This window comes from Pagrus pagrus (genome assembly GCF_965226575.1).
Source record: "Pagrus pagrus genome assembly, chromosome: 12".
In the NCBI taxonomy this organism is placed as follows: domain Eukaryota; kingdom Metazoa; phylum Chordata; class Actinopteri; order Spariformes; family Sparidae; genus Pagrus; species Pagrus pagrus.
Genome location: NC_140196.1, coordinates 7,393,036 through 7,412,806, shown reverse-complemented (window position 1 = coordinate 7,412,806; position 19,771 = coordinate 7,393,036). Strand labels below are relative to the sequence as shown.

The 19,771-nt window shown below is 44.4% G+C and overlaps 2 protein-coding genes across 5 annotated transcripts in view; both read left to right on the top strand.

The window, feature by feature from the left end:
- Positions 1-4,709, top strand: part of camsap2b (calmodulin regulated spectrin-associated protein family, member 2b) — a 36,550-nt gene extending 31,841 nt beyond the window's left edge. Inside the window, exons 16-22 of one of the 2 annotated variants that reach the window (XM_084370195.1) lie at positions 1-137; positions 232-446; positions 541-640; positions 1,645-1,710; positions 2,301-2,416; positions 2,519-2,637; positions 2,730-4,709. In XM_084370195.1, coding sequence (XP_084226321.1) covers positions 1-137; positions 232-446; positions 541-640; positions 1,645-1,710; positions 2,301-2,416; positions 2,519-2,637; positions 2,730-3,029 — 1,053 coding nt within the window. In that variant the 3' untranslated portion in view covers positions 3,030-4,709. The remainder of the gene's footprint in view (positions 138-231; positions 447-540; positions 641-1,644; positions 1,711-2,300; positions 2,417-2,518; positions 2,638-2,729) is intronic. The other variant, XM_084370196.1, reaches the window with a different exon arrangement.
- A 1,961-nt stretch (positions 4,710-6,670) lies between these two features.
- On the top strand, positions 6,671-19,761 carry wdr47a (WD repeat domain 47a). 3 transcript variants are annotated; one of them, XM_084369836.1, is made up of 17 exons: positions 6,671-6,893; positions 8,493-8,662; positions 9,067-9,150; positions 9,260-9,344; positions 10,725-10,856; positions 10,989-11,165; positions 11,274-11,785; positions 11,872-11,989; positions 14,087-14,268; positions 15,011-15,256; positions 15,346-15,409; positions 15,836-15,993; positions 16,295-16,464; positions 16,579-16,749; positions 16,837-16,968; positions 17,187-17,405; positions 18,076-19,761. In XM_084369836.1, the coding sequence occupies exons 2-17, from the start codon at positions 8,505-8,507 to the stop codon at positions 18,216-18,218; spliced, it is 2,751 nt and encodes a 916-aa protein (XP_084225962.1). In that variant the 5' UTR covers positions 6,671-6,893; positions 8,493-8,504; the 3' UTR covers positions 18,219-19,761. The 3 variants fall into 3 exon arrangements, with proteins under 3 accessions (XP_084225962.1, XP_084225960.1, XP_084225961.1); XM_084369834.1 differs by having other exon boundaries at positions 15,343-15,409; XM_084369835.1 differs by lacking the exon at positions 6,671-6,893 and adding an exon at positions 7,032-7,101 and having other exon boundaries at positions 15,343-15,409.
- The last annotated feature ends 10 nt before the right edge of the window (positions 19,762-19,771 follow it).

The window sequence follows — 19,771 nt, the reverse complement described above, 5'->3', positions numbered from 1 at the left end:
GATGACGTGAAGGGTGAGGAGGACATGGCAGCCAAGAAAGCAGCTCTGCTGGAGAAGAGGCTGAGGAGGGAGAAGGAGGCTCTGGAGAGGAAGCAGCAGCAGGAGCTGGACCAGGAGCAGAAGAAGGAAGCTGCACGGTCAGTCCGACTCTCTTTATTTCTGTTTGCCGATTCAAACGCCGGTCCCATATTCACATCATCAATAAATCTTTGTCTCGGTCACCTCCTCCAGGTTGAAAGCTGAGGAGGAGCAGCAGAAGAAGGATGAGGAGAAGGCGAGGAGGGATTATATCAGGAATGAGTATCTGAGGAAGAAGCAGCTCAAGCTGATGGTGGACATGGACGAGGTCATCAAGCCCCGGTCTGGGAGCCTCAAGAAGAAGCCGCGGCCCAAGTCCATCCACAGGGACGTCATGGAGTCGTCTACTCCGCCTGTGAGAGCGACAGGTGAGAGACATACAAATCACACACACACAAACACACACACACTATCAGTGTATGACAGCCATATGCTAAACCTCTCCTTGTTTTTGTGCTGCAGGGGTGCGTCCTCGAGGCTTCTCAGTATCAAGTGTTTCTTTGGCGTCTCTCAATCTGGCTGACAACGACAGAGAGCAACCAAATAACAGGAAGAACAACAGGTAAGACTGAATTTTAGATAAATCAGAGGTGTAAGAAGACAAAACAATGTTCGACTCTGCCAGCCTCAAATAAACAAAGAATTGCACCTTTAAACTAGGTGGAAATATTATAATGAAGTATTCAAAGACTGGATTTTCTTATCTTTTTAAGACCTCAAGTCTATTAACTTTAATCATCATGTTTTCTCGTTGGTTCTGTATAAAAGAACGAAAGAGATAAACGAAACGACACCTCAGTTCTGTTATCTTCTGTCTTCTAACCACCTTTCCATTCTCACCCCAAATCAAACCACTGAGCAAAAACACATCCAAAAGACGTCTAAACATCAAATTCAAGGACTTTATAAAGACTTTCCAGGCCCAGTTCCCTCAAATTTAAGGATGCCCAACGATGCCCAACATGGCATAGCTTGAGACACGGATCAAGGAAGCATACAGACATCAGTTAAAAAGAAACATCAAAACAACTTCTTGCACATAAAAATTAAATTAAAGCACTTTCAGGGACCCTTGTATGTTTATGTCTATTTTCAAGGCCTTGATTTTTTCCCTTTAAAACTTTCAAAGATTTCAAGCACCCGTGCAAACCCTAATTAAAGTTGGCTGAGAAGTTATAGTGCTACGAACTGACTTCACTCTTCATCTCATTTTCCTGCTCCTTTTCTTCAAGCTCCTCACAATCGCATCTGATTCTTCTCATATATAAATACATCTCACAGTGTCACTTCTTTATTTCACTGTCACCTTTTCAAATGCTGCAGTTGGTTTTGTAATTCATTCATCCATGTATCACCGCCCACTGTGCACGCCCACAATTAAACTTTTCAAGCTTCTCACGTCCCACCCCATATTTCATACGTGTCACACCCAGACATCATGAACTCTCCTGTGATATTGATTTAATGGGGTGCTCTGACAATGAGGTTATTTTTTTCTTTCACTCTGCATCTTGATTCTCTTGTATCCCTCTCTTCTTTCTCCCTGTTTCGCCTGCGCCACCTCAGAGGCAATAAAGTAGCTTCTGCCCATATCCCGTTCTATCTAAGCTCACCCAAAGAAAGAAAGGGAAGGTTAGTAACGCTCCGAAAAAGTGGTGCTTCAACAGCTCCAACGCAGACAGTGGACAGATGTGTCAACAGTGAAATAATTGAATCCATTACTGCAGTTTTTGCTTTTGCATTAAGGTTCGTAGGACCTGCGTGGCTGAGATGTTTCCGCCTCAGTGCTCCTGCTGCTCTCCCTCCTCTGTCTTCTGCAGCATTGCTCTCAGGCTGTTGTTCGCTCTCCTCTCTATGCTGGCTGCTCGGCTTCACCGCTGTGTTTGCTGTTTCCTCCACAAGCACTCGACTTCATCTCTCGCAGTAGCCATAAAGACAGCGCTGAGACTTTGCTTTGCTTGGCTGAACATGCCTCTCTGTCGGAGTGTGCACAGTTTGATGTTATACGAGACAACAGGCAGGGTTTGGAGATTTGTGTCACAGTGTCTGACCCTGTTCTACCACATCTCTATATGTGTGTGTGTGTGTGTGTGTGTGCATGTCTCGTCTGTGAAATCTGTCTGTGTTCGCTGTCATACCTCGTACATGCTTACGTGTATTTGTTGTGGGTTTTTGTTTTGTCTGTTTGTGTCATTTGTTGGTTTGCATGTGATCGTCTCCAGGCCGGACTCCGCAGAAGGTTTCTCCTCTTGTCCTTCGACCGGTAGTCGGAACGGAGAGAAGGACTGGGAAAACGAATCCACCACTTCGTCCACTCCCTCCAACGCTGAGTACACAGGTATGATACGTGCCTGTGATGTTTACACATTTACAGTACACAGCCACTGTATGTAACGTGATATCTCTTTTTTGTGATCTCACGCTCTCTTTCTTCCCACAGGACCAAAACTATACAAGGAGCCGAGTGCCAAGTCCAACAAGCACATCATCCAGAACGCTCTGGCTCACTGCTGCCTGGCTGGCAAAGTCAACGAAGGGCAGAAGAACAAGATACTGGATGTATGTTTTGAAGCGCTTCAACAATTATGTGATGTCTCCTATAAATAATACTTCGCACAAAACAATGACTTTTCTCTGTGTTTTTTCTGCAGGAAATGGAGAAATCCGAAGCCAACAACTTCCTGGTGTTGTTCCGCGACGCCGGGTGCCAGTTCAGGTCTGTGTACGCCTACTGCCCCGAGACAGAGGAGATCACCAAACTGGCCGGCATCGGGCCGAGGAGCATCACCACCAAGATGATCGAGGGCCTGTACAAGTACAACTCGGACAGGAAGCAGTTCAGCCAGATCCCAGCCAAAACCATGTCCGCTAGTGTGGACGCCATCACCATCGCCAGTCATCTGTGGCAAACCAAGAAGCAGGGGACGCCCAAAAAACTGCACACCAAGTAGTAGCCCCCCCGAACCAAGATTTGGACTCGCTTCTCTGGAATGAACGCAGAAGAATGAGTGGATTTTACTGTATCATTAAACGGACACACTGTCCCACTGTAAAGAAATCACAACTGGAATGTAGAACACAAACGGGCCTCGCCACACAGAGTCGCGCTCTGGACGACTTCAACGGGGCACAAGTGTGTACTTGTCAGCATGTGTGTCAATGTTCTCGTGTGCCAAAAGAAAAAAGAAAATAAGAGGCGGAGCGATGCCTTACCTAGTTGAACCACTGAAGCAGTGAATGTCACGCCTCTGAGAGAGGCAGTTTGGTTTCTATAAGTTGATCATGTGTGGCCTTATTGCTTGTTTTGTGTCATGTGGATGCGCCGTGAGTGTTGGTGTCATTTCGTCAGCGCCTGTTGAACACGTCTGTTGTGATGCAGGAGAGACTCACAGGTCTGGGATCAGATTACGCCCCTTAAAGCCCAGGACAGGTTTGTTAGAAAGGGTGGCCTGTCTGATCTGTGATCAGGTAGAGGCAGCATTTTTGATGAGAGTTTTTGCTGCTATACAGGCACGTTTTTTTTCTGTTTTTGTTCATTTTTTTAACACGTGACTGAAACACCTATAAACAGTTCAGATTTGTGTATGTGTGTGTATAGTGAAGTGCCAAGCAGAGTGAGGAAAATACCTCAGTTGGTGATTGCAATTTCTTTCCAAAAGTGTGACATGATGAGAGATTATCGAGCAAACGGAGAAACCATCGGACAATTCTGGAAAGCGACCTGCAATAGACTCTTTAATTTATTTCGTTTTGATAACGCTTTGAAGATATTTTAAAAAAAAAGGCGTCTTAGATTTTATTCAGAGAAACATAATATACAATGCGTATATAAGTTAAGTTAATTTGTATATGATGGCAGATCCATTCAAAATGAACAAAGTCCGCTCGTAGTAGCTTTTGAGTAGCTTTTATAATTTATCATGTACGTGTGTCAGTATGTCGTCGTTTGGGGCCTTTTATTGTGCTACAAATGCAAAAAGTGTGATCACTCCACAGTGTCGCTGATAAGACTATTATCAGTAGTAGAATAGATGAAAAAACCCACTCTGTGTCATCCGTCTGTGCAATTTAAATAGTCACCATTCACCATGTTGCAGTTTGAACTAACAAATACTCAAAACGCCGCTTTAACGTGGCGTATTGTCTTAACTATCACATCTCGATTGCCCTTAAAGTAGTCCACAATTGTAAATAAATGAATTCACCTATGATAGCACTTCAAGACCCTGTCCACCGTCACCCACTCGTCATGCTCGTTGCTTTATTTTTGACATAACTGTTACATTTTTCTCAGTATGTGTTGACACTGTACAGATATATTTTGGCATATAGAAGTATTTTTTGTAATGACATTTACCTGTTGGAGGTGTGTACTAATGAAGCAGTACAGTTGTTGAAGGAAGTGTGTCGAAAGCACCCGATGAGAAGCCCTAACGAGGCTTTTTTTTTGGTGGTGTTGTATGAAATCCATTAAGTATACCGAGAAAATCATAGTATTTTTTGCCAACTCTGAATTCATTTTTCTTTTTCAGTTTACTAAATATGCTCAACTGTTCATGGATTTTTGTTGTTTCTTTCTTTTCTTTTTTTTATTCCTTTGAGCTTTATTAAAATGCCAGCTATCAACAGTATTCATGGTGTCTCATTTCACATCCTTGTAATGATGATAATAGCCTCATTTCAACTGATATTAATGCAGTTTGACGTGCTGTCTGACATAATTACACTCTACCACATGTCCTGATCTTTAGCTAATGGTAAGTAACATAGGTAAGTACCATACAGCTATGCAATACCTGCTTCTGTTATCTTCAAAAGACAAAGAGGGGAGTTACTCTGCAACACAGACATACTTTTGTCCTCATTGTTATCATCCTAGTCATCATGTGCTGTAGTGTAGCTGTGCATTTGTACCCAGACTAATGAGGCTCCACTACGGCAGGCACCGATTATTAAATAAAACATGGAGTTATTCAGAAAATCTGCACTTTCTCCACCACATCTTTTTATTATTCTTGGAGCTACATGGATAAATTGGCTGGGCTGAGCCAATATTAGCTTATAGCACATATATCAGTTTAGGTGTCTGTCGGCTGATAATTAACAGGAAGTTGTTGACAGAAATCCCAAAAATGTTCGAGGTCATTAAGAGTGTGAGTTCAGTACAATGCTGAAAATGTTCAGTCACATACTGTTATTGTGAGAGTTCCCTAAAAAACAGATGTAAGGGATCCTTAAAAGAAAAAAAGCTTGTTTATATTGGATATGGATATTGGAAATAGGCATGAGCTGATAAAAAAAGAAATATCAGTCCAGAGTTCTGCCGCTTGCTAGCTTGAAAACATGTTGGTTTGATAAGATATTCTTAGAAATATCACCATAAATTCCCATATAACAGTTATAGACATCCATATTTTATAAACATGACATTTAGTTTTGCCCAACTGTTGAAATAATGCATTTCATTATTAGTGTTTGACACTGACAGGGGCAGGAGTTAAAAAGTGGGAGGAAGATTTCTGATTTCTCCTGAACACATTTTCTATCGTCCCTCATACACTGATGAAGACGGGCATGAAGAGCACTGTCAGCTTACACAGTGCTCATTACTTCCATCTGTGTCACCAGATTTGCATCTTGTTGCCAGATGATACATAAGCCCCTTTTCAGACAGAGATTCTGCATTATCGCCACAACGAAGGCTCGCCTTTACACCGCCTTTGTTTGTTACACTGAACCAAGCAGCGCCGGCATAAAGCATGCTGGTGTTGCAGAACCAAAAGACTGTTTACAATCATATGGATGCTGTTATAATGTGTTGTGATTGAGATCCTGACCCTGTCTGGCTCTCACTCGCGATGAGGGATGCTGTTTTTCTTTGGGAAAGCTCCCTGTTCACGGTGATTTCTTTCAATACAAGTTGCTAGAGACAGTAACTACAACAACATAATAGTGGATGACGACAAAGACATGGTGAGTTAAAGTTTTCTGCTCTGAATCACATAATCACCACCAATCAACTGCGGGAGCTGCCTGGCTCGTGCTACCAGGGACGGATGCTGTTTTTCGGGCAGAAATGTGACGAGGAGTTGGTAGGACAGGATGACAGACACTTTTCCACATATAAGATGCTGTATACACGACCTGTTACCACAGTACTGTTGTTTGGTCTTGTAACATTGCTTTGTGGGATGATCCGTTTAGTTGTCAGACTGTGAACTCATCAGACCGACCAGCGCTGCCGGCATTTCCATTCACACCGATGCCGTCTCGCCTCTGCTAGTCGGCTCTGTTACGCTGGTGGCTCAGAGGTGGAATAAAACTGTTAAACATAAAATAAAACATTGCGGATGAAATATCAACAAGATTTCCACTGTTGAAAGCCCAGTGTGAAGGGGGCTAAGGATGAAAGGGGGCCCCCCCTGCCCACCTCTGTGCACACCCCTGTTTTTTGACACTCTTTACATGAGGTTTTAATAATCTTAACACTTTTAATTTTTGAATTTCCTTCGTTTACATGTGGTAATCACTGCTGCTGATAGTGTGAAGTTTGTGGAGGATGGATGGAGGCGGTGCTCCTGCAGGCAGCAGCAGCAGACAGCAGCAGCAGGGCTGGGCAGGGCGGCAGCAGCAGACCGCTGCGGAGCGCCACAGAAAGATCCAGCAAGGAGGGGACACACCGCCAGACAAGGAGGAGGGACAGAGAGGCGAAGACGACCAGCAGACACCGAGCGGGACCGTCGTGACAGCGTCCGTCCACAGCACGGAAACACCGAGGGGGGGTGGACTGCGTTTTCATGTGTTTGTAGACACAGGTGAGCTTTTTAATCGCGGCAGATTTGTGTTGTTGTCGGGGAGGCTGTCAGTGCGCCACCCCGCCCGCTCAGCTAACTAGCGGATGATGCCTCTCTCCCTCTCGGCCTGGCTAGCTAACAGACCCCCCCCCCTTTCCCTCTATCCCCTCTCCCTCTGCTATCCTCCAACAAACCGGTTAAATTAGTCCGCTTTGTATGAGCCCTCACGGTAACTAGCTGTTTGTTGGTTTTTGCTGTAATCCGCTCGCTAAATTGAGTAGCCATGTAAAGCTAGCAAGTAGCCTAAGCTCCTTACAGTGTTTGACTTGTGGCTTACTGCCAGTGTTATTAGCTAACCATCTCTCATGCTAGTTTAGCAGGACTGCAGTGCTGCTGGCAGCCAGGACAAACAGCCTGTCGAGCTAGTTTTGTAGCAGCTAATGTCTAATTATTGTCGTAGATACATCACTGTGAATGTGTTAGAAGCTACTTACTGTCATGACAGTGATATGTGAGGTTTTCCTCTCCTCTGTAAACACAACATGTGGAGGGGGGGAGCATCCTCTCAAGCTAAGTTGCTGCCCTCATTTAACATCCTGTGTTTTCATCTGTAAAGTCATGTGTGCCCATGATGAAGAGCTGGCACTGGCTTCTCTGTGTATGTCCTGATAATAGCATTGTAAAATAATCAGTTGTATGATGCTGGGAGTGGTTGAGTCAGATGCTGAAGGCTCAGGTCTGAAGAGCCTGAAGACGAGATGAACATGCAAACAAAGAGTTTGTTTCAAACCACAACACACTTCAGGTGTCACACCTTTGATCCTCAGAAGTTAAACTTTACAGAGGACTCATGTGAGATTCATGACCGTGCATTTTTTTTTGGCTTCACACAAAGTATGTGTTTCCTGCATGCGAGATGAAATCTGATCAGACTGCAGACGTAGGATGGAAATCTGTACATTTAAACAGCAAACCGAGGCACTGTTCAGTTGCACGCATGCATATTCAGGAGCTTTACACTCATTGATCCGCATCTGCATTTTAGTTTCCTTCGGCAAGAGACGCTTGCCACTAGGGGTTTGGTATTATGGTTGAAATCATCAACATATTCTCTGATGTTGATATTTATGGCAAATGTTTGCAAAATCACACATAACGATTCAAACTTGTATTCAAAGTAGGGCTGCACAGTTATTCAAATATGATAAGTGCAATATCCAAGTAACCAGAGAAGCTGTAAGGTAAAATATGTGACCGAACAGCATCGTAATGAAGTACTGTCGGCCTGCAGAGATGTCCTAGACTACTAATGACAGTCTCCAGATGTACCAGGACCAAACTTTATTATGTATAAAACATAAAAGAAAGAACTTTAAGAATTTTGTCCACTTTTTTCACATTATAACTTGTTACTTTGGACGACCATTATATCATGAATATGGTTCTGTGGATCATTTTCCCACCCGTTCTGGTCACAAGCCTGCTTCAGCTACCTCAGGGTTTATTCATGCCTGCGCAGGAAAGAACAAAGAAACTGTTCAGTTGTTTTGTTCGTCCACTTTTGCATGTGTGTGTGAAGTCCTATAAGTATTTTTGCTTTATTGCCCGTGTCATCGGCAGCCCGTCGTCACCATGACAGCGGAAGAAACCATAAACGTGAAGGAGGTGGAGATCATCAAGGCGATCCTGGACTTTCTCCACTCCAGGAAGCTGCACATCAGCATGCTGGCGCTGGAGAAGGAGAGCGGCGTCATCAATGGGCTCTACTCAGACGACATGCTCTTCCTCAGGTATGTGGACGCTGGATGCAGTCGTCTCAGGTTGCAGCTCCCAAAATCTGCGTACCAGGAGGCAGAAACAAGAGGCAACTGTTCCACCCTTAGTTTAGTGTTTCTGATCGTGTCCTCTACATTAGAGATTGTGTAACACTGCACCGCTGCTGGAGATGTGAGTGTTCTCTTGAAAGTCATCCAACAATGTGGTCAGCCTGAGTATTAAATACATTAAGGTATGTCTGTTAATAGGCTGTCTCACCTTGTCATGGTACACCTTTTATTAAGAAAGTATTTTGCTCGTCTGTTAGCCACGCTTCAATAAAAAAATGTGACTTTTCACATGTGTCGCACATTCTTGTTAAAGGACATGACTCTTTGTGTAACCTCTGTATTAAAAATAAACCGTTTTTTTGTTTCAGGCAACTGGTGCTCGATGGCCAGTGGGACGAGGTCTTGCAGTTCATCCAGCCTTTGGAGTGCATGGATAAGTTTGACAGAAAAAGGTGTGTGAATCGCTGTCAGTGCGCTGAATCCTGGAGGCATCGCCAGCAGCAACACTTGCATCACTTCTTTTCATGTCACCACTTCTAATGTCACCTGTCATGTCCTCAGGTTTCGTTACATCATCCTCAAGCAGAAGTTTCTGGAGGCTCTGTGTGTGAATAACGCCATGTCTGCAGAAGACGAGCCACAGCACGTAAGCCACTGAACTTTTTTTATTATAAGTATTTTTTTTAAGTCTCTAAGCCTCTCCCAAGCGACACAGCCTTGAATTCTCATCCTTAATGAATAGACGTTGTAACAGTGCTGCTTTGTCTTCCCTTCGACTGTCACCGGTTGTCATGGCAGTAAACAAGAAGGCTTCATCTCAAAGAGAAGAAGAGACGCAAACAGTGTTTATAATACATGCAACTCTGCAAGTTATGGGAACAAACCCCACAAACTTTCTGTTTCTAAAGCGAGGAGCAGGCAGGCTGTGTGTCTGTGTGTGTGTGTGTGTGCTCAACAGTGACTGCATTTGCATGCAAGGAGTGACGTGGTTATTGGCCACACTGCGGCCAAGGACTTATCCGGATTAAGCTCTTTATATGCGCCTCTGGTACTACGTGATCGACTGACCTGAGAATAAGCCATTTTACGAATTTATCTGTTCACCTGTGATGTCCCACCCACATATGAAATGGTGCCGCCATCTGCTGCCTCTTTCCTCTCAGTCTGAGCCGTAGATTGCATTCAGAAATGGGCTAGAGCAACAATAATATTAAGCTTTGGATTCTGATATGCTGAAATGTTCTCATGTTGCGAGGCGAATAACTCAAAAAACACATAAATGTTGCATTTAAAAAGATTCGGATTCGGCACCAGATGGCTTTAAAACAGTAACTGAAGAATGAAATGCACCTGAAGAGCTTTTCGCTTATAAATCCTTCATGAAGTGCAGAAATCTCATCGCAACAACTGCATAATAAAATATTGACACTGATGCTTGTGGCCACCTTGTTATAAACAGCCCTGAATTTAATCTAATTCTTCGTAAATCCTGATTGTTAATACGATCAAACGAATCAATACATCTGGCGCACACTGTTTGAATCACGCATGCAGACACACTTAGTCATTCTTTCCTCTCTATTCATGCTCTTAAATTAGTCTAGCTGTCGGCCTATTGTCACATGGCAGAGCTGATAAATGCAGCTGGTGACACAGAGCGATCGGGTCCTATTAACTGGATTAGGTCAGACTTTGTTGGACATCTGTGGACACAGTGTATTTGTGGGCATGCTCCCTGGCATTAGTGGTGTTATTGGTTTGTGTGATATTGTCTTTTCATGGTGGTGCAGGACAGTGTTACAGCAATAAGAACAAGGCGTTGTCTGATTTCTTGTGCATGTGTTCGCCTGAGAGCTGGTCTCGTGTTATTTTCAGTCACACCGACATTTAAAGGTCTGTGCCTCCGGTGTGCTGCCAGAGATAAAGCTCTCATGAAATGCAACATGTTTGTCTGTCTCTGCTGTCCTGGGAGAAACCATGACTCAGTCATCTGCGACAATCTGAAACGCATTTCATGTTTTTGCAGTTGGAGTTCACCATGCAGGAAGCAGTCAAGTGTCTCCATGCCCTGGAGGAGTTCTGTCCTTCTAAAGACGACTACAGCAAACTGTGTCTGCTGCTCACGCTGCCTCGCCTCACAAACCACGCAGAGTTCAAGGCAAGAAAATCACAATTTCACAAGTTTAATTCACAACACAAACAAACATGATGAAACGTTTTTGTTGAAAGTTTGACTTCTGTGTGTTCTGCATGTACGTGGATTTCTCATTTCTTTGCTGGTGTCCCTCAGGATTGGAACCCGAGCACGGCCAGGGTGCAGTGTTTTGAGGAGGCCTGCACGATGGTAGCGGAGTTCATCCCTGCAGACAGGAAGCTGAGTGAGGCTGGTTTCAAGGCCAGCAGGGATCGACTTTTCCAGCTTCTCCTCAAGGGAGTCCTCTATGAGTGCTGTGTCGAGTTCTGCCAGGTTTGAAACCCTAAACCTACCATGTACACTCTGGTCTGAGCTAGCTTGTGCCTCCGATGGGTTTGTGTAATGATTATAATTGAGTTTGTTGGATTTTCTTGTGTGCAGAGCAAGGCGACAGGTGAGGAGATCACAGAGAGCGAGGTGCTCCTGGGTGTCGACATGCTGTGCGGTAACGGCTGTGACGACCTGGATCTGTCCCTGCTCTCCTGGATGCAGAACCTCGCCCAGAGCGTCTTCTCCTGCGCCTTCGAACAGAAGCAGCTCAACATCCACGTGGACCGCTTGGTCAAGCCCGCGAAGACCGGCTACGCCGACCTCCTCACCCCTCTCATCAGCAAGCTGTCTCCGTACCCCTCCTCTCCACTGCGTCGCCCCCAGTCCGCTGACACGTACATGTCACGCTCGTTGAACCCGGCGCTGGACGGGTTGTCTTACGGGCTGTCAGGCCAGGATAAGAGAGCGAGCGGTGGGGAGGTGGCGCCGGGTAAAGGGGTCTCTCCCATGTCCCACTCGTTTGCCAACTTCCACTACCCCGGAGCAGGAGGGCAGAGCCTGAGCAGGAGTCTCATGATGGAGAGCTCCGACTGCCACAGCATCTTTGAGGAATCCCCTGAAACGTAAGCGTTTAGGTTCAGACCGGAGGTACAAGCTCTGTTGATGTTTTATGTCAGGTGTCTGAGATGATCTGTGGTTTCTCTGGAAGGTCAAGGACAGACACACCCGTGGATAAGATGATGAGTCCAGGCGGCGCTCAGAACCTGCGTCCTGCCTCAGCTCCGGGCGAGGACGCACCATCAACAGGCGCCGCTGAAAGGAATGAGGTAAACAACAATCACCTTTACTTTTTAACTCGCTAGACCTGTTGTATGTCACGCATTACTGTACTAACTAAGTGCTTTATTTTTATTATGTCCCTCATTGTTTTCTTTCCTTCATGGGTGTTGCCTGCAGTGTAGGTCTATATATAGGCCCGTTGTGATTAAGTGTCTTTTCCAAGTAATTTTTTTTTCTGAGCGTCTGAGTCATCCTCCTCCTGCTGCAAGTGTGAATTACAGCCTAGACACTGTGAAGGCTCATTCCACTCCAGCTCTGTAGTCCTCTGCCTGGATGCGTTTTTTAGGAGTAGGTTGCCCTTGTTTTGATTTGTTTGTGGTGTAGTGTTAGTATGTTTTCATCGTGTCCCCGCCACTTCAATGGCACCGTATTTAAACATTTATGCGTGTAGGAAAGGGGCTTTTGAAGGTGTGTGTGCAGACACATTGTTGTTGACACAGTTAACTTTGGAAAATGGACAGTAGAAGCCTCATACCAGACTTCATGCGTAAGTAGTTTATCCTGAGAAGTTGATTAGAGGCTTTCAGGCTGTGAGTCATGCTTCCCCAGGGGTACACGGGAGAGTTGAAGGGGAAACTCTGAGGGAGAGACGTGAAGCAAAGATACCGCTTGAGGTGGAAGTGACAGATGCTGATGCAGATGCTGGTGTCATAAAAACACCTGGAAATTAGTTGCAGTTTGGCCTACGAATTAATCAAAATGTATACTATGTACTGCAACTCAAATCTCAATCTTAATACAAAGACGATACACACATTTTTTTTTATTTAGTGGGACTTGCACATTTGGAGGATATCATTATCTCCAGTCTGTCGCTGCAGAAGTCCATATATCTGCTTGGAATCAATAAAAAGAGAAGCTTCTTATAACTCCAGAACCTGCCTTAGAATTATCACGTTTTTACGTTTTACTCACTATAAAAGTAATCCAGTAATAGTTATTTGTACATTCATGAGTACAGTGCTAAGAGGAACTGCTAATAGCTAATTCGGCACACTTTTAATGGATTATTTGTCAAAACTTAAACAAACACAGGCCATAGTTTTTAGCCTATTGTGTAACTCAGTCTATAGCAGCAGGGACAGGATGGTGGGGATGTTTAGTAGAGCGAAGTTTTCTTGATGTTTGTCTAGGCGTGGGCCACAGTGTCAGACTTTGAGATTATATAAAATTTTGGATATCGCCGAAGCCTGATTTAGAGCAACTTCCTGCATAAATTCCTATGATAATTATGAAAAGGTGATTCTTCTGGTCCTGAATGATTTAAGACTATTGATTTCTTTACATGACAATGTGATTATTATGAACCAGTAACGAAGGAGATTGGCCGGGCAGGAACAGGGGAAAAGATGCCTAGTTGGATTTGGTCAGCAGGGACACATGACTCGAGAACCCAGGAGCTTAACCACAAAAATGAGTCATTACTGCCCTCATGTTGCCTGTAAACACAGTGTTAACACACTATCTGTTTCTGTCTGCCTCATGCTTTCTATTCTGGGCCCCCTTGCTCAGCTCGGTGTGAAGTTAGTGCTTCACTCTGCCTTCCCCGTCGCCCTGGAGACACATAAAGAGGCATGAAACAGAAGCAGACTTTGGGGCCTCTGTGAGCTCACTGTCACGCTCCCACCCTTTCTTTCTTGTTTTCCTCTCTGCCCTCCATCCCTTTTTCCAGAGCTGGCACAGTGCCGGCGTCTCTCCCCCTGCTTCCCCTCCTGTAAAACACGCCGTAGCTCTGTTCCCATCAGATTGTCAGGACAGGAAGCAGAGGACAGAGAGGGGAAGTGACCTGTCTTCAGCTCTCCTTCCTCCTCTCATACCTGAGCTGGGGTGGAGCACGCTTCATCTGACCACAATGCTGGCTTTGAGTAGCGTTGATAGGAGTTGGCATTGGCCAGCTTCGTGGTTGGATGGTTGACATGGGTGTGAATATTATGCTTTGTAGTTGTCTCCATGCGTCCTTGTTCATTTAGCTGTTTTTCTCATTCAGAGAGACTCATTCTGCTTCCTACAACACAGAACAATGCAGAAAAAGTTGTGAGATGGTCCATGCATTTTTTATTAACGGCATCATGTTCGATCCTCAGCTCCGCGACTCCACAGAGAAGTACGAGGAGTTCTACCGGCAGCGTCTCCGTGTGCAGCAGCACCTGGAGCAGAAGCAGCAGCAGAGGCAGATGTACCAGCAGATGTTGCTGGAGGGCGGGGTCCAGCAGGAGCCCCCGCCCAGCGACATGCAGCACAGCCTCACAGAGAAGTTCCTCAACAGGTACGGACACGGCGAGAGACACCCAAAATGTTCCCCTGTCAGACCTGTCACTGGTTCGGCTGCAGCTTCCCTGAATTAAGACAGCTAATTACTGTGTGGCTGTTAATATGTTCATACAATGGAGGAGCAGCTGTCAGACAGAAGCAGACATGTCAAGGCCCCTGATAATTAAGAGTCCCAGGTGGCTTTTCCTAACATGACACACACCCCCCCTCCCCAAAACCCTCCAGTCCACACTGCACCATCTGTGGCGATCGGCGACATCACATCACATCACATCGGACCATCGCCTCTTGTGTTTTAGTTACATAATATTAAATCCAGACGCCGCTCAAAAATAGCACCCATTTTAAACTTAAGCATGCTCTTAAACCACTACAAGAGTATGTTTACCTATGATAGAAATGACATGAAATGTGTTAATTTTTGCTCCGTCAGCAGGACAAAGGAGCTTTGATTTGTCCCTGGAGAGTTCCTCCAGTCCTCCTGTTCCCCTGTCTCTCCCTGTCTCCGTATCCTCTGCATTATTCACAAGGGTAGCTGTGCATAATGACATCATTACCTCAGTTTCCTTTTGTCCTCGGCCCTTTGTAGTTTTAACTAGATTTAACTAGCCTGCCGACTCAGTCAGCAGACAGCCTGTAGGCAAAAGTAAAAATTGAAGAAGAGGAAAAAAGGGAAATGCTAAGAGAATTAAAATACGTGGAGAAAACTCAGATTTCAGTGTTTGTGTTTTCCTCAGGTCCATCCAGAAGCTGGAGGAGCTCAATGTGGGGATGGAGAATTTAGGGGAGGAGGTGAAGTCTCTGACCCAGCAGTGTAATGGCAACGGGAACGAGCCTGCCACTGAAGACAATAACAACCCTCCATCTGTGACCCCAGAGCAGAGCCGGAACCAAGGGGGAGGGGTGCTGAGCAGCACCCCTCAACGCACCGTCGGGGGCCGCATAGTCCCTCCTCCAGATGAGTCCCCTGTCGTCACCCCGAGGTACTTCGTTATTTCTTTAAGTTTTTATACCGGAGTGTTGCGGGGTTTAAAATTACTGAGGGGTTGCTGTGTTTTTGTGTATTTAGCAGTGGGCAGAAACAGAAAGGAAGTGAACAAGGTGACTCTCCAGGCTCCTTATCCCGAAGTAAAGAGGTAGGTTTGCACACAGACAGAAAGCCAGTTATTAAAAGTAACATGTCATTGTCTCGCTGTGGTGAAAAATGAACCTGAAACGGCTCCTTGTCCCTCACATTAGCTGTTATCACTGTCACACTTAAGTTCTGGATCTCTGTAGGAACAATTGTTGTCTCGACCTCTCTGTACTTCTCTGATCTGATTTTAAAGTTGAGCTCACTCCCTCCTGTTTTCGTCATGGTATAAGGTGATGCAGCGTGATGCTTATTTGACTAATGAGATTATAACAGTTTCAGTATTGATGTCACGCTGGCATCATGACAGAATTAATGTCAGCGCGTGGACAGGATCAAAGTAGATTAGACTGCTAATTACATATAATCTGTGTGGTCATGTGTTTTTAAAATGCGGGTGTTTTATTGTATTTTATTTTATTTTTCTCAGGGGGACAAGCAGAAAAGCCTGTTCGTGCCGGTGCACACTCTGGAAGATACTCAGGCTGTTCGAGCAGTTGCCTTTCACCCGTCTGGAGCGCTCTACGCCGTCGGCTCTAACTCCAAAACTCTACGAGTCTGCGCTTATCCAGAAACATTAGACCCAAGGTAACAATTTGACCATAGACATTAGAAGCTCTCTTGCTTACTGAAAGCTTAGAGCATAAGCAGTTGTTATTGAAGGTATTCTTGACCTTGGAAACAGCAGTTGACAAAAACTATCCCACCACAAGGTCCACTGCAGCTTTCGATTATATCACACTAGTCTTCCTCAGCATAAGGAGTTGACAAGTTGTCATAGAATTGAAAAAGTTTGTTTCAACTTCGCTGTTCTACCAGTTAACTCATCTCTTCTCCAATCGTTTGTCTTCCCTCTTCTTTCTTTTTCTCTCTTCTCCACTCTCCTCAGTGGCTCAACTCCTGTCAAGCAGCCGGTAGTCCGCTTCAAGAGGAACAAACACCACAAAGGCTCCATCTACTGTGTGGCCTGGAGCCACTGTGGGCAGCTGCTGGCTACAGGCTCCAATGACAAATACGTCAAAGTGCTGCCTTTCAGCGCAGAGACATGCAACGCCACAGGTGAGCGCACTCTGCTTATGAATATATGGAGTGGGTTCCCTTCTGACTTTTGAAACTAAGGTACTTAACTGTTAGTATTAACATCTCATAAGCATTCACATGTTTGTGCTTCAGGCCCAGACCTGGAGTTCAGCATGCACGACGGCACCATCAGAGACCTGGCCTTCATGGAGGGTCCAGAAAGTGGAGGAGCCATCTTGATCAGCGCCGGAGCCGGAGACTGTAACATCTACACCACCGACTGTCAGAGAGGACAGGGTCTGCACGCCCTCAGTGGACACACAGGTACACTTCACTCCGTCCACTTGTCCTTCTGACCTCAACACCTGAGGTGGAGAGTGTGTAACGTGTCATCACTGTGTTGTGTTTCAGGTCACATTCTGTCTCTGTACACGTGGGGAGGCTGGATGATTGCCTCTGGCTCTCAAGACAAGACGGTGCGTTTCTGGGACCTCAGGGTGCCCAGCTGTGTCCGAGTGGTGGGAACTGCGTTCCACGGCTCAGGTATGGCTCAAGTCAGGGCATAATGGTCAGTAGTTCAGTTTTTAAATTTGAATGCCCATTTCCAATCAGGTACATTAAATAAGTATACACCTCTATCCATGTAAATATAGAGACATAGTAATAGTGTAGTATAGTAATTTAGTCAAAACATTCATACTAAAGAATAAGAGAGAAAATCATACCATATCATACAACAACAACAACTTTTCCCTCCACAGGCAGTCCTGTTGCCTCGGTAGCAGTCGACCCTAGTGGCCGTCTCCTAGCAACAGGACAGGAAGACAGCGGGTGCATGCTGTATGACATCAGAGGCGGACGAATCGTCCAGGTGTACCGGCCGCACAGCAGTGACGTGCGGTCCGTCAGGTTCTCCCCCGGAGCGCACTACCTGCTCACCGGTTCCTACGACACAAAGGTCATGGTCTCCAACCTCCAAGGTACAGTCACAGTCATATATGTTTCATCTGCTGATGTGTTCATGTTACAGCAAACTTTTATTTTGACCATGAATATAAAATAGTTTCAATGGATTATAAAGTACTATGCATGTGTGATTACACACGGATGGTACTTAAAGAGACAGGAGCTAAAATCAGAGCTAATCAGTTTCAGACAGAGGCTGAATACAGAGCTGCAGCACGGGACGCTACGAGAAAACTGATGTGTTTTTTGAGAATTAAAGCAGGTAAACCTAAAAATGAGCATGATAATAGTATAATATAATAATCTCCCTTAAGACTTAGGAACCTTTGCATTATTGTCACATTTTATTTATTGTTTTGGTTTTATTTTTAGGAAGGATATTTAAAAAATATTTTAGATTTCAATTCAAATTCCCACTTATTAAGAATTGAAAGTTAATTGCTCTTTGAAAGGGTGTACTTGCATTATTATGCTATTGTATTATCATTATATCAGTAGTTTAAAATGGTCGTAAAATGACATTAGTATCATTTAATTCAGTAGTAGTAGCTTTGTGTCAGCTAAAAAAATGATCCTGGATATTCAGTTTTTACTTTTAATTCGAGACATGTTTTTGTCTTCAGGTGTGTCATGATTTTTAAAATCTGCCAGTCTGAGCTCCACTTCCTGTGTGTGTGTTTGTAGGTGACCTGACCAAGCAGTTGCCTCAGACCGTGGTGGGAGAGCACGGCGACAAGGTGATCCAGTGTCGATGGCACACACAAGACCTGTCCTTCCTCTCATCCTCTGCTGACCGCACTGTAACACTCTGGACACACAACCCATAACACACACACACACACACACACACACACACACACACACACACACACACACACACACGCACACAGAGCCAACCTGTCACTATAATCTAAAAAACACACATTCCCCTAAAACAACACTGCTCCTCCTGCACTATCCACACTGTCACATCCTTTCCACACGCTTGACCCTTACAACCTGAAAACACACACACACACACACACACACACACACACACTTGCATTCACACACAAACAGGTGAATGAGCCTTTCACTCCTGTCTGTAGGAAACCAAATGGATACAAACCTGTGAACTTCAAAAGCACACATGTTGCATGTTCTCCTTTTCTTTACGCTGCATTCATCACTCCGATCGTTGACGTGTTCGGGGGGCTAAAGAAAGCGGGATCATTCATTATTCTCACCCCTTCATCACTTCACCCCTTCATGCGGTCTCATCCTATATCTTCACTCCTTTACACAAACTAGTCAGTTGCTGCATGTCCTTTTCACTGAGAAGTTGTTCAGGTTTGACAGGACAGAGTGTTTTGTTCATGATGGTGCCTTCCTTGAGTTTCCATAACAAAAATGTTTAAAAAAACAAACAAAAAAACTGATAATGTGGTCATTTTTCAAAGATCAAATTTTGTTAAGTCATTTCGAGAAACCTTACATTCCTTCCTTCTTTTGCATATCATTTTCTTACAGCTGATATTATGCTGCTATTGTTTAGGGGAAAACAGGAGTTGACTTTCTGGCGTAAAATGTGATTTCTCAGTGTGTCAGTAGTGAGCTTTTACCCATCCGGAGGCTGAATCTGTGAAAGTCATTCTATCTGTTCATCAGTCAGCTGTTGCTTCCCCCGTGGGATGTGTACTGTTAGTGTATCGGCTGCATTAATACGACTCAAAATGTGTAAAAAAGAAAAAAATCTCGCTTGTGCATTTGTTTTAAATTTGAAAAATCAGTGTTTTTGCGCTGAAGCTGTTACAGTGTCTTGCGATGGCTTGCTTGCAATGGAAGATTATGTCGGCATCAAAGGGAAATACAAAGTGAAACTTGTGGCGTTCATTCCATTTAGGATCTTTCAGTGTTGAAAAGCTTTGGTTTGTCTGCTGCTGTGATAACATAACAACAGTAGGTGGCAGTCTCTGCTCGTGACGAGGGTCTAACCATATGCACAATGAAGTCCGAATGGACGGACGGGTGTTTTGATATTTATTTAGAACCAGTATTCGGGGCATATGCATTGTATTATTTTCTTGTATTTTACATGCGCACTTTGTCTTTTAACATTGTCTTATAATTTACTTACAAAGATGCATATTTAAGTTTTTTATGTTAATGTATAGTATATATTGTTTTAACAAATAAGGCCAAACTAATACGTACATAGATGTATTTATTTCAGTTGTGTTAATGTATGTACAGTTATTAGTATGTTTTTTGAAATGCTAGTGGCTCTTGTATCAAGCCTTTCTAATTCTTGTTTTTAAAAAGTGACTTAAATTAATTCAAGCTAACTCGAGTCTGACTGCTGGTACGTTCAATAAAGTGTCTTTTACACAAGCTGTGATCG